The sequence below is a fragment of the Zootermopsis nevadensis genome, unplaced genomic scaffold, assembly GCF_977971745.1.
Source record: "Zootermopsis nevadensis isolate Lab colony 2312 unplaced genomic scaffold, Znev_1.0 Znev_ptg000025l, whole genome shotgun sequence".
Taxonomy (NCBI): Eukaryota; Metazoa; Arthropoda; class Insecta; order Blattodea; family Termopsidae; genus Zootermopsis; species Zootermopsis nevadensis.
In genome coordinates, this window is record NW_028259157.1 from 9046638 (window position 1) to 9060029 (window position 13392).

At 34.7% G+C, this 13392-nt stretch overlaps 1 protein-coding gene and 1 long non-coding RNA gene across 4 annotated transcripts in view; one reads left to right on the forward strand and one right to left on the reverse strand.

The window, feature by feature from the left end:
- AdamTS-A (ADAM metallopeptidase with thrombospondin type 1 motif A) overlaps window positions 1-9484 on the forward strand; it is a 194171-nt gene extending 184687 nt beyond the window's left edge. For all 3 annotated transcript variants that reach the window (XM_087356043.1, XM_087356041.1, XM_087356042.1), the window contains 5 exons: window positions 98-284; window positions 1010-1146; window positions 1806-2008; window positions 2459-2596; window positions 3102-9484. In XM_087356043.1, coding sequence (XP_087212169.1) covers window positions 98-284; window positions 1010-1146; window positions 1806-2008; window positions 2459-2554 — 623 coding nt within the window. In that variant the 3' untranslated portion in view covers window positions 2555-2596; window positions 3102-9484. The remainder of the gene's footprint in view (window positions 1-97; window positions 285-1009; window positions 1147-1805; window positions 2009-2458; window positions 2597-3101) is intronic.
- Window positions 82-12597, reverse strand: LOC147872640 (uncharacterized). Its single transcript, XR_015537112.1, has 3 exons — window positions 12461-12597; window positions 2164-2277; window positions 82-265 (listed from the first exon to the last, which is right to left on the reverse strand). It is a non-coding gene; the product is annotated as an uncharacterized LOC147872640 (long non-coding RNA).
- Between the last annotated feature and the right edge of the window lie 795 nt (window positions 12598-13392).

A 13392-nucleotide genomic window follows, 5' to 3' on the forward strand; every position in this document is an offset into this window, starting at 1 on the left:
CTCCAGAAGTGTCATTTTATGTTGGTGCAGTAGAATCAAAAAGATGTGGGGCTTTATTGTTTTACAATAAAAGTCCTAAAATTTATTTTTATTTCAGGTAGTTTTACTTCATGTCTTGATGTACAACAAAAATTACAAGCGAGGGAGGACAAAGAATACACTTTGCAAATTATGGGTATTAATGTCTCGATTTATTGTCATGGCATGTCAACTGATGGCCCCCAGGAGTACCTCAGCTTACCAGCAGGCGAAGATGAGAATTTCTCTGAAATATATGATCGAAGGTATGTTCATAAAGAAAGAACAAAAATAGGGAACTCTGCTTTTGATATATTATCCAAATACAAACATCTGTAAGATTATAGTTATGTTCTGCTTTCTACACTTCACACTCCCAAGTCATAATTAAGACCATTTCCTTCACTCTATTTGGAGCCCTGGTCCTGATTCTTAAAACTTCATATGTACAGATTACAATATACATGTGTTTTCTTTTGTATCATAATTGACTTTCATGAAACAACAAGTCATGTCTTTGGTTTATAAGTCTCTGAGCACCTTTAACTATTTCTTTTTTGTTTCTTTTTATAACATGAAGACTCATGGTCTTTGGTTATGATTAAAAACTTACCACAATCTATCTTACCTGAAATTCAAATGACTCAACCTGCAGCCATGCAGAACCAAAAGATCTATTGTTAGATGAGTGTAAATATGCTTTTGCTCTTACAGAAATTTAAGTACAAAAAGCCACTGATCTTTATTTGTTTGATATTTAGCCTTAGACTATTTCTGTAATGCTTTGCATTCCAGGTCGAAAGAAGTGCCAAACTAATTATTCAACCTTTCATTGAAAATAAACATATTTACTGCTCACTTTTGCCATAATATATATTTTTATGATTAATCAGATTACCACAGTTTGTCATTGGGTGAACCATATGTACATGTCCAACTCTTACGTCAAGAATTACATAGCTTCCATTGTACCATGTATATTATGTATCAGGTTGGTCTCTCCAGACACATGTCCATATAATGGCCAACGTCGTGACAACTGCTCTTGTGTGGTAGATAGCAATGGGAAGGCTCAGCTGACAATGTACTCCAAAGTTCGTCTAAATATTACCTCACTTCGAGTCATCAGTAAGTAGATGCTTCTTTCCATATTTTAAATACATGTAAGTAGGATTGTTAGGTAAGCATTCATGGTTAATGCTTGTAATACTTGAGGCCCTGACTATGAGGCAAATAACACGAATGTAGGTTCAGTCCTCTCATATCATTTGATAATCTATGGAGCAGTCTGTGGAAGATTATCGCAGTCTAACATACTGCAAAGGAGAATTAGCAGTTGCTCTGAAATTTCTTTCTCAGTATCAGCGAATAGTCCTTTGTCTGTTGATTCTTGCAATAAGTGCTATAATAGTTCAAAGTTACAGATGACATAAAAATCTGCATTGTGTCTCTTTCATGGCATCCAGTGAGAGGTAGCTGAATGTGTTCCATGGTGCATCACATGAAGTGTTAAAGAAATTTAAACCTTTAAAAATAAAATAATTTCTTCAAGTGATATTTCAGGTTCTCACAATTGTGAGTTTGATTTCTGTCTTCTTTTATTTTGTTCCATGTGGTCTCATAGAAACTGTCTGATATTTCAGAGGTACTTCCTCTTTTACGGCCATGATGAAGAAGGCAACAAACACTTACGAAATGCTGGTCAGTTTTTGTGAGATTATATGGTACAACATTCCAGAAGACAAGTCATCTTCATCTTGAAGTTTTCCATTTGTTTGTTGTTTCAGCACAAGATGGCACATTTTCAAGACAAGTGAAAGGCCAGCATGGCCGAGTGCCTTATGGACAGGCAGGAGACTGCTACAGTAAAGCAGAATGTCCTCAAGGGCGCTTCTCTATCAATCTGGTTGGGACTAATTTTATTGTATCAGTGTTTACCAGATGGGAGGGTAAAGGTTCAAAACCATCTAAGAAGATCCATTGGTCAGAGGTATAAATTTGGATATATCTGCATACTGTCAATTAGTCTGTCTTTATAAAGTCAAAATATGAAATAAAAGATTTTGTTGCCAAAGTTGTATCAATGATAGTGGCCTTTTGAATTATCTAAGAAAGAAATGCACTAATGAACATGGTGAAGGTTACCTCTCATTTGACTTTGTAGTTAATTGTAACAAGTCTGGAAAAGTGAAACTACTTCTGGAATACACTGAGTTTCCATGTACATTCTTTGCACCTTTGCATTCTGAGTGTTCCTACCTGAAATAAAATACAACAACATAATTTACATACACTGTACATTGTGTTAACCATAAGCCTTGTAATACATCACAGATGATGGCTTGGTTATTAGGCAACCTACTTAAAGTGGAAATGTCTGAGAAAGAAGAATAATTATTTATATGCAGCCAAGTGAAAGCAAAATTTGTTTATTGTTCAGGGTAACCAGAAGGTGAGCGGGAAGTGTGGAGGTTACTGTGGTACATGTAGTCCTCACCTGCGCCATGGACTGAAACTGGATGTATTACCACCATAGTCACATAAATATCTGGTAGTGTTATTAATCAATTTTATTAAGGTAAGCAATATTAACGGTTCTTTGTCATATGTAAGGTGTCAGTTTCAATGTATTGTGTACTTTTATGGAAGAAAGAATGAACTCATGCATATAAGGCTAGCCTGAAGAGATGGGACAGTCATTTTTAAAAGTCTTGGGAGGGGGAATCAGGTTATTTTCCATGTGTACAGTGCCTAAATGTAAGTGAAGTGATGATTTTCATTCTGCTTGCTTCTTTCTTTTTTAACTTTTCATTCAGCTATAATCTTTGAGTAGTACTGTACTTTGGAATTCTTGAACTGTTTATTCTCAGTTTCTTATTAGTGCATTCAGTAGTAGAAAACAAGGGTAATTGATGCAGAGTGAGAAAATCAACTAAAAGGTTATTGTAAATAATGTCAACTTTATGGATCCAAAACAGTTTCTCACAAGTTATTTCGGCTTGTTGGCCCTGAAAGATATGTTATTGTTCCTGGTGAGAATGAATCCTTGATAATTGATGTTTGTGTATTTTGAAATGTTGTAGTTCCTCTATACTTGCAAGAGGCTAACAATGAATCAAACGCTGCCTCACCAGCTGTCCAGTAGGCATGTCAGTGGGACCGTTTACTGAATGTAAAGACTAGAGATTCCTTCGAACCACAAGGCCACTACTCCAAGAACCATCATAGGTCTTGTCAGTGCTGTGTGATTTCTCTTGAAAGGAAGTCAACTGGCAGCCAAATGGTGTGATTTGCTGATACAAGTGCTATCTTAAAACATACTTTTATTACATGTAATTTTCCTTACCTCTTTCCCCATTTATATCACTCAATAACAGTTCTTATTCTTGATTTTTACATAATGACATTCTAAATTGTTCAGTTTATTTAGTATCAGATGATAGCCTATTTAATGTGGATGGAGGTGGTCATGGCCTAATACAAGTTACTGTCCTGCCATTTACAAGGAGGGCTGAATAAAACCACAAAAATCTTCAGTCAGGATAGTTTGCCTCTGGACCAATATTTGAACGTGGCATTGCTTATCACTCAACTGCAACATTTGGAAGGAACCATTCTTAAATACACACTATTTTTATGATTGAGGTGGTTTCAAATTTCTAGCAATATTTAATATCTGTACAGATAACAATTATTGATTCTGAATGGTGAGTATCAAATTTTGTTTCAGCTCTAAATCAAGGCTTCTGTGGTCCACACCTCTACAAAGAACTGGGCTGCTCAGTTTGTTATTAATTTTTCAGCTTTTTTTCCAGTCCTTTTGTTGTTGTGGCCTTGGGAATGTTAGAATGAGCATTGTTTGGTCCCTTTCTGGCACATGTACAATGTGAGCTATGTTATCTGATTCTTCTTCTTCATATACCCTTGTCTCTCCTACATGGAGGATAGGGGCATCCTTTTGGAGGTTTCTGATCTATTTTAGACATTTGGTAGGGATTCCTTGGATGAGTGATCAGCCCATCGCAAGGCCTCTACCAAAGACAAGTGAGAAATGTCTGCTGAATTTTGCTTAAGAAACATCTCGTTCAGGCTCGCAAGGTTCTTTTACATGCTGCAAATCTATTACATGGGACTGCCGGCTTTACTTCCCTCCAAAGGAAGTCTTGCTATGGCCAGGTTTGAACCCACAAACCTTGGATCCAGTGGCAAGCACACTACCACTAGACCACCGAGGGCAACATGTTATCTGATTGTTGCTCCCAATTTCTAAGATAACTGTGGTCATTCCACTGCCATCTTTTTACTTCCTTACTCTCATCTTCATGTTTATATTACAGGGCCAATTTGTTACAGCCTTTTGTTCATACATTTGCATGTTTCAAGCCTTCCTGGTATGTTTGTTTACATATGATTATATTGGCTACTCTTAATTTATCTCATGTTGCTTGTTCTTCATGATGTCCTGGAAAGGATCTTAATATAATTTGTGGTGGACTGTTACTTAATAACTGTGTTTCTGCTACAATCTTCAAATTCATTCTCATGAGAACCTGAAAGCTTGCCTTATAAGTGGTTATATACCTCTGAAACACTGATAACCACATACAAGACTTAGGAGTATCACATCCCAGACCACAGCCAACATCTTTAGTGCCATGAAAACTTCAAATTCCACGAGGCTTCTGACACCCATGGTATCAAACAGTCAGAAAGTGTTCAATTATACTTTGGTATGAATGATTTCAAGAGATTCAGGTGAACCACTGCTTAGATTGCATTTATTTTGTCAGTACATTCATTTGTAAAATATGGTTCTTGGACAATAAATTGGGGGTGGAGGTAGGAATTTATGAGAAGTAACATATGCTGCGTTGTATTATTAATTGTACAGTTCATCAGAACTTCAGGAATTACTGGTCAGTGGAAGCAGGAAGAAGGAATCTTCTCGTTTAATGATATCTCTCTTCTGTTTCCTTTTGCCATACTTTAGAGATTGTAAGAATTACATACAGATTGTCCTTAGGACATGGTTATTCACAACTGGTCCAAACTAGAGGTAAAATCCACTGAATGGGATTAGTTTGAGGGCCTTGGATAATCTAGTCAGTATGAATTTGTTAGTTATGGAAAATTTGCATAAGCAGGGCATGGTGAATGAATTATACTTTTCATACAGAAAAGAGAAAAATATAATTGTCTTGCAAGTATACAAAAATCATCTGCTGTCTTGTGATCTGCAAGATGAACCAGTCCAACTTTGGAGCTGTACAAGGGGTCCTCAGTACCAGACCAGATGCATACATAGTATGCCATGGAAGTGAGAAAACTATATATAATAAAAGAATATGCTGCAAGTTTGACAATTTTCAGTCGTTGATGAAGATACTTCTGGAACATATGTGTCTGTGTATAGTTAATTCCCATATGAGCAGAGTTGGCTTTAAACTATTTAACCCTTATCGACTGTCTTATGCACAGTCCAGCTAGCTGTATGTGTCACAGGAGCATATTGCTAAATCATTAACCCCAGAGTTAAAGTCTGACCAGCAACCCTGTAGTGTAGGGTTTCAGTCTTCTTTTCCTGTATAGTAAAGGTTAATTGTTATATGAATTGCTTAACTGGAGAGAGAAAATAAGAAAATATGAATAAATCTCCTGCATAATGGAAGTAAAACAAGAAAGTTAAATTGCTTTTCAAAATGAATGACCACAGCAATGCAAGAACAAATACACTGATCATATATTTTACATTGAATTTGGTGAGAAGACAAAAAATTTCCAGCAGTTTATGCATTACATGTCCAGTCATAAATAAATTACTGTTTTTGTAGTACTCCTCTAGGTAAATCAAGAAGTCATATTATGATATATGTAGTTTTTACATATATTCTGGTAAGTGATATCACCTTTTTTGTATGAATTTAGTTATCCCTTTGTGTGGTTTGAACTCTAGGGTACAAAGGATCAGAAAGAGTCCATCCATTACATGCTCTAAATGAGGCTGATCCTCATATTTTCTTTGACTTGCTCTTTTTTTAGCACGAAAGAAGAATCAGTGGCATAGCTGAGTGGAGCCTCTATTAATTTTACTGTGATGAATTAAGAATGAGTCCATTGTACGTCTACATGGTTTACCTTTGTAACTCTCACTTGTCATAAAAAAGCAGTTTTCCTATGGTGGATTTTACCATTCTGATTGTATTGGGGTTTAAGTCATGGAAACCAGAAAATAGACTGTAGATGTTACTGTTATGTTCCAGGATACAGATGAAATATAACATTGGAATATTTAAAGTTGCCGTTTTTAAAATCACTGCCATTGTAGACTTTTATTAAAACTAAATTTTAGTACAATTTTGTGTACCAATTTTAATATTAATTTTTATTTTTTATATTAAATCCATTGTGCTCTGCCCATGTTAATAAACAGAGGCTGTGGTCTTAGGATATAATGCTGGAACCACTACATTGTAAAATCTGAGCCTGCAGTTCACAGCGTCAGAGTAGCTTTATTACAACTGAAGTAACGTTATTTGAAACCCACGCATTTGAAACTTGCTTGAAGTGTTTCTGAAGAGTTCTGATGATGGTGTAATACAGTACACATTGTTGGGATTTTAGACCTTGCCCATCATCTGGTGTTATAAAACAACAATGAACTGATTTGGACCCCCTACATCAAACAGGAGGTTGATAACTCTCGAGGAAGGTCAATTTTTACTTGACAGTCTCTTTGGAGTACTTCCATAGCTTTCTTTTTTTTGGTTTTATTCTTGGGCCACAGGTGGTATTAGCAATAGACGGATATGATAGAGGTGGTAATATTTTGTATTTCTCCTACATGGGGGTTCCTGGATTGGGTGGTTTTGGGATGTGGTTTGATGTATTTTAATTTATACTTCCACATTTGTCTTAGTCTTGACATTCATATGCCTTCTTATAATTTTTATTGTTAATCTGATTATTATCTCCCATTGACATAGCCTGATCCCAGGTACTTGTACACATGTAGTTGTTCTGACCTGAGTTATCCAATGATTGGGATTAGCTCATTCTGATTGACCCCACAGAGTAGGTGCCCCCTACACTATGTCTGTAGAGGAGGTCAGATCCAGTCCTCTAAACATTGTTTTTTATAACATCAGAGGATGGACAAGGTCCAAAAATCTTAACAATCCAGATTCCTTCAAGTTGTCTTCATAAACTATGCATCTTTGTGGCTAATCTAAAATTGTATTATAATTATTCTATCATGTAATTATATGGTAAGATCCTTGTAGAATTAAGAGGTTTTATACCTATTATCTTTGTAACATTGCCCATATTCATAATCTGCTGTGTCTGATATTTTAGGCATTGATACACTTATTTTTCATTAATTTAATGCTTTTTTCTTAAACAAACTAGAAAATATGTTTGATTTATTAGAAAAAATTCTAATCTATTACTGACAACTACAGAAGTATTATTAGATAATGAAAATATCTAATTATGAGCGGAACGTTTTGGCTGTGTATTCCTTAAATACATTGAAATAGCTTATTGTGAAGACCATTTCATGGCATCAGATATGTCTAGTTCCATTTGTGTATCTTAAAGAGAAAAGGAGGTTTTTATGATTTTTATCAAAAGTTGAGATTCCGAAGACATCATGTCTGATACCATAAAATAGTCCTCATTATGGAGGTGCCTAAAATTAAAATATGTATTGGAATACAAGTGTCTTCAAGATTCAAAGTGTGCATAAACTCTGTTTAATATGGATTATTGATTAATGCCAGTATGACAATGATCTTATAACTATAAAAATACAGGCAACAAGGCAAACTTGTTCCATTGTATTAACTGCCATTTTTATTGAACTAACATTTATAACCAATAAGGAAAGTAAAAAAAGTCATTTTTAACAAGTTCTCTACTTTTTTATCTAGCAGCTGACATGTTTGATTATAACAGAGAACTTTGTTCATAGAATGATATAGTAATCAGCAGCATGCTGCCATCCTGCAACTTGGTATTTGGACTGCACTTTAATTTCCATCTGGTTTCAATGGACAGAAAACAGGGTTTATTTCTGAAACCTTCTGTTGAGCCTCATATATTCATTTTAGTTTGATTCAGAAGACTAATATTTCTCAAAATAAACCTTAATGGGCTGAAGAACTATGAAAAATATCACAATCTAACATGAAATTATCAGTAATATCAATCTTACTGCAGCCTTACACTGAGCTACTAATTACTCTGGTAAGCAGATTTGTTTCTTGTACTTTGTTTGGTGTATTTAATAGTTTTTAAATGATGATTTGAAAAATACAATGAAAAATTTTCCATTATCAATGGCATGGAGAAATTTCTTAGTTTAAAATATTTAGTTTTCAAGAAATACATAAAATGTATTTTTCATAAATATTTCATTCTTGATTAAAATTTGTACTGTCATGATAAACATTTGTAGGTGATTTCTTTGACTTCCTGGATAAGTTTCCAGTAAGAATATTTTTGTTCCACCTGCTCTGATACTGCTTTTGCATTGCAGAGATATCTTGATATTTGTTGCTCAAGAATCTATATGTGAAAGGAATCAGAGACATATTACAAGTCTTCATACACATTAAGAAGTGCGCTGACTAATTCAGAATTGTTGGGTGACTGATGATGGCCTAAGAATGTTGTGCTTTTGTTTTAAAGGCATTCCATGAACTTCTTTTGGAATAGTTTAGAGCTGTATGAAAGGAGTTATCTGTGGTTAACTCCTTGATTTGATGGCCAACATATATGCCCTCTTTCACTTTTGTTTCACTGATATGAAGAAATATTTATACATTATCAAAACAAAATAACTGATTAACCAAAGTTTGGACGAGGTGGCCAATATACATGGCCAGGATATATATATTCATAGACACACATACACACACCATTTTTGATTTTAGCTTTGTTATTTGATTAGCCTTATAAGAAGCAGTATTACATGAAGATCAAGACAGAGCTAACTGCCTAAATATTGTATCTTTATCCATAAGACAGCACTTAAAGAAAATTCTGCAATGAATCATGAACATGAAGCATTTAATGAAATATAAATATGAAGTGGTTAATATAATTATGAGACAAGAGGGATATAAATGCAAGATGAAATAATTTTCATGCATATTATATAATTAAATGTAATGTCAACGTAATTATTCAGTTTCATCAAGAACATCTGAAATGAGGAGAGCTTTTTCCGTGACACTAACATGGGATGATCAGTTCTGTCTATTGATTGTCCAGCTTCATCACTGCCTTAACTTACTGTACGGATTGAATATTTTTGCTGCTTATTGTGTGTTCCAAAAACCAAGTTGGGACAGTGTAAAATAAGGCTTGAAGTTTTATTGTAATTTAATTGCATATGTATGACTGAATGATTGTGATGTATGTATAATGTTTAGATTAAGTATATTGTTTTCTACTGCCTGAATTCATCTTTTAGTTTTCTTTAAATTTATTTATGTACTGCACACATAACATGTGCCATTGTGTAATGAATGATTAACCTTTCTTAGCCCTGTGTGATGGCTTATGTGTGGCCCAGCTGGCCATGTGTTGTAGTAGAATACTGCTAAACCATTGACTACAGAGTTAATTTTTGGGCAGCAGCCTCATGGTTTTGGGGTGTATATATCCTATTGCCATATGACAAACATATAAGTTCTTGTGCCATTATTATCTGTCTGCACTGCCTTAATATTGCTCCATCTGGGAAAATGAATTAGTCATTTAATTCAGTGTATGGTTATTGACCAAATGCTAATGAAGATCTGATATTCACATGGTTATGGCAGTGACACTATTTGTTGTTTTTTATTATTATTAAAGAACGTCTTTGAGGACTTTGTGCAATAGAAGATTTGTTGGTGCCATTCAAACTTACACTCAAAGGGGTGATGCTATTTAAAGGACTTAATTTATGTAAGTATTCAAAAGTGAGGCAAAATCAGTAGATGAATAACAGCAAGAACCACGTCCAGAGACTATGATGGGCTCAGCATGTAGTTAGGATTGAGAAAACAAGGAATGCATGTAGAATTTTGCTGGGAAAACCTGTTATAGAATGGCGACTTAGGAAATTAAGAAATTGAATGACTGGCATTAAATTAGATCAAAGTGAAATGGGTTGCAAGGATGAGAAGTGGATGGAATTGGGTCAGGATCATGTTCAATGGTGGGCTTTGTTATTAATAGTGTTGGTCCTATGGGTTCTGCTTTTTGAGTGGTAGTTAATAATTATATACCACAAATTAATCATACAGGAAGTCAAATGGCCATGTTTTCTCAACGACCTGAAAATTACTTTTATAAAAGTTATAATTTGAGTTCTAATATCACTCTTTGTCTCTCCTTACCTCACATAATGATCACAATGGCAAAGAGGTATGTAAAATGGCATGCTAAAGTATAGAATTTAAATGTAATCATAAGTATCAGTGTTATCCAGAGAATCTGGTAAGGAATGCAACATACACACATGTTTATATAAAATTGTGTTAATGAACAGTATTTTGACTTTTATGCATGGTTTGCGAAAATTGAAGTTTTGCAGAGAGCAGTTTTAACTAATAATATTACAAAATGGTATAGGGACACAGAAACACTCAGTCACATATGCCCTTCATTTTTTTATCTGAAAAATATGTGGACTTATTTGAACTGTGTGTTTTTCAATTTTGGAAGTTTGCTGTCAGGAAACTGTTTTATGTACTTGGCGCACGACAAATTTCTGGTGCTCTTCCCGTACTCTCATTACAGGTCTTATGACTATGAAATTTTCTCATAACCTGCCAATGATTTTGCCAGTTCCCAGAATTCTAAATGCAGAGTGATTCCTAATGTACAACCAGCCATTTGTACTATACAAGGTGTGAATTCATCTTCATAAGCATACCTGTTGAGCACTATCTTTAAGAATTAATATATTCACAGTGGGAAGAATGTGTATAATTTACAGCTGAAGAGGTCAGAGTGATACACAAGGAAGGATACATGTACATGATGCCAGATATAAAAATAACATACTAAGAACCTTTTAAAAACATCACCCCTTGGAGTTAAATGATTTGCTTATAATCCTTTTTAAAACTGTATCATGAAGTAGGAAACACTTAGTAATGAATGAAGAGTTTCTTGTACCCAAAATGATGACACTGGTATTTTAAAATTATGCTGTTTTTATTTTATATATATGTATACATGTACTGTGCAACAGTCCATGAAAAGAAGAAAAATATATAAAAATGAAAGAAATTTATATATTTATCAACAGTATTTTTAAATTAAAAAGTGTATTATTTTATATATTTGTTGTTTTTAATCGGCAACTTTTTATTTTGTTTGAAGCTGACACTCTGTATGTTGAGATGTTTTATATATACTCATGTACACTATAGAATCATTGCAAGCATGATTTGTACACAGTATGTGATAACAGAAATTTTTTTAGGAGATAGTTATAACAGAAGAAGACAGTGTATACCATAAAAAAATAATACTTTAACTTTTCAAAATACTGTAGAATAACATTCACAACAGTACAAAAATGAATCAGAAGCAAGTCTATCCCCACATAACAGACTCTCTGAACCTCCCCTCTGCAAAAGCACTGCAGGTGCAAACACGGTGTGTTCATGAGCAGTTCTTTCTGTGTGGAATTCTCAATGAAATAGTTTATTTGAATAAACTATGAAGCCTGGAGGAAGTGAAAAACAATATTGAACAGTCTGTTGCTAATATTGATCCAGAAACACTGCAGTTACATGTGACAGACTAATAAGGGTGGATGATGGATGTTTTTCCAAAACAGTATCTACCTACAAGGCCACACACTGTCGTCACACAGAAGAGCAATACTGACATCTTCAGTGCTGTGAGAACCTCAAACCTTGTATCATTGATTATGCTTGGTTGCTTAATAGGTACATGAAATCTTTGGTGGAAAGTCAAAGATTGGCTTTAGGAGATAATGTGTAAAAATATACCACCTTATTCCAAGCAAGTTAATTTAGGTGGTAATGTACCTGGCTATCTTGTGTGGGGTATGGACTGTCAGAAAAAGTTTCTTGGCTATCCTGTCCTGCCAGGATAGTACCTTCATATAGACCACAGTTGTTGCTTCTAGTCCTTTCCAGACACTACATAATGCTCATAACAGCCACTAGTAACACACCAGTCAGCGAGAATATATCAAACGCAAGAGTATTATGTGGTGGTAATATGTTGAGGGAGATGGGATGGCTGATACATAAATTTGGAGAATAAAGCTGAAGTACAGATGTCTGATGATAGCCAGTCATCCTTCGTACAACAAGTATGTATAAAGTTTTGTTGTTATGATTAATTCATTGTATGGACCAACATGCAATAATGAATTCTATTTGCAGCCACTGAATGACATACTTACATACAGTAGATCATGCTTCACTTCTGAAAGATCCAGTGTACAGAAAAGTAGTCAAGAATCCCATACAGGCCACAGAATGGAGAACAATACTTCTGATAGATAAGCCCTCACTTCCTGATGATGTTGCCAGGCTGTGATCACATGGTTTGAGGCAACCTAATTTTGGGCTTCCAAAAATATGTAAAGAGTAAGTCCACCTATGGCCCATCATCAGTGTAACTGTAATTTTCTAGGTTGAGTAATGAACTTGCTGAATAACCAATAGTGATATGAATTAATCTTTCATTCTCTTTGTGCCATCATTAAAATGCGGGCAGTGAAGCAGAAATAGCATTGCTGCTTGATATATCTTGTCCTATACCATTGTTGCATAGAGCTCCCACTGACATCTTTTAATGTTATGGAATTACAAGCACCTCACCTAATACAGCATGAAGATAGGCACCAGTCTGTTCCTGATATTTATGACTGACTACTTTCTTCAGAACAATATATTCTGATTTGGCCAGTTGAATGCCAATTTCTGCTAGTTATTCTTTGTGAAAATTGACCCAAAAATTTGTGGGAGATGAAGGCAGGTCCCTCCAGGCAAATTCATGATAATGTGCTGAGAATTTCTTAGATGAACAGAAGGCTCTTTATTCCATTTTAAGCTATTCTTTCCAATGTAACTTTTTTCATTCTCATTGCAATGTTCCTTGTACCATTTCAATCAGAAATATCAGTGGTGATTCTTTCAATATAGACAGTATTCATCCTTCCATCTCTTAGGTTCATAACCCCACAATAAAGTTGGACATGTTGAAACAGAAAAGCTACCCAGACTCAAAGAATTCATATTAGCAACCCTGTAAAATCATTCAATAGTCTTCCTCCTAGCATTAAAATAATAAGTCATTATTTTAGAACATTAAATTACTCCGAAATTCAAC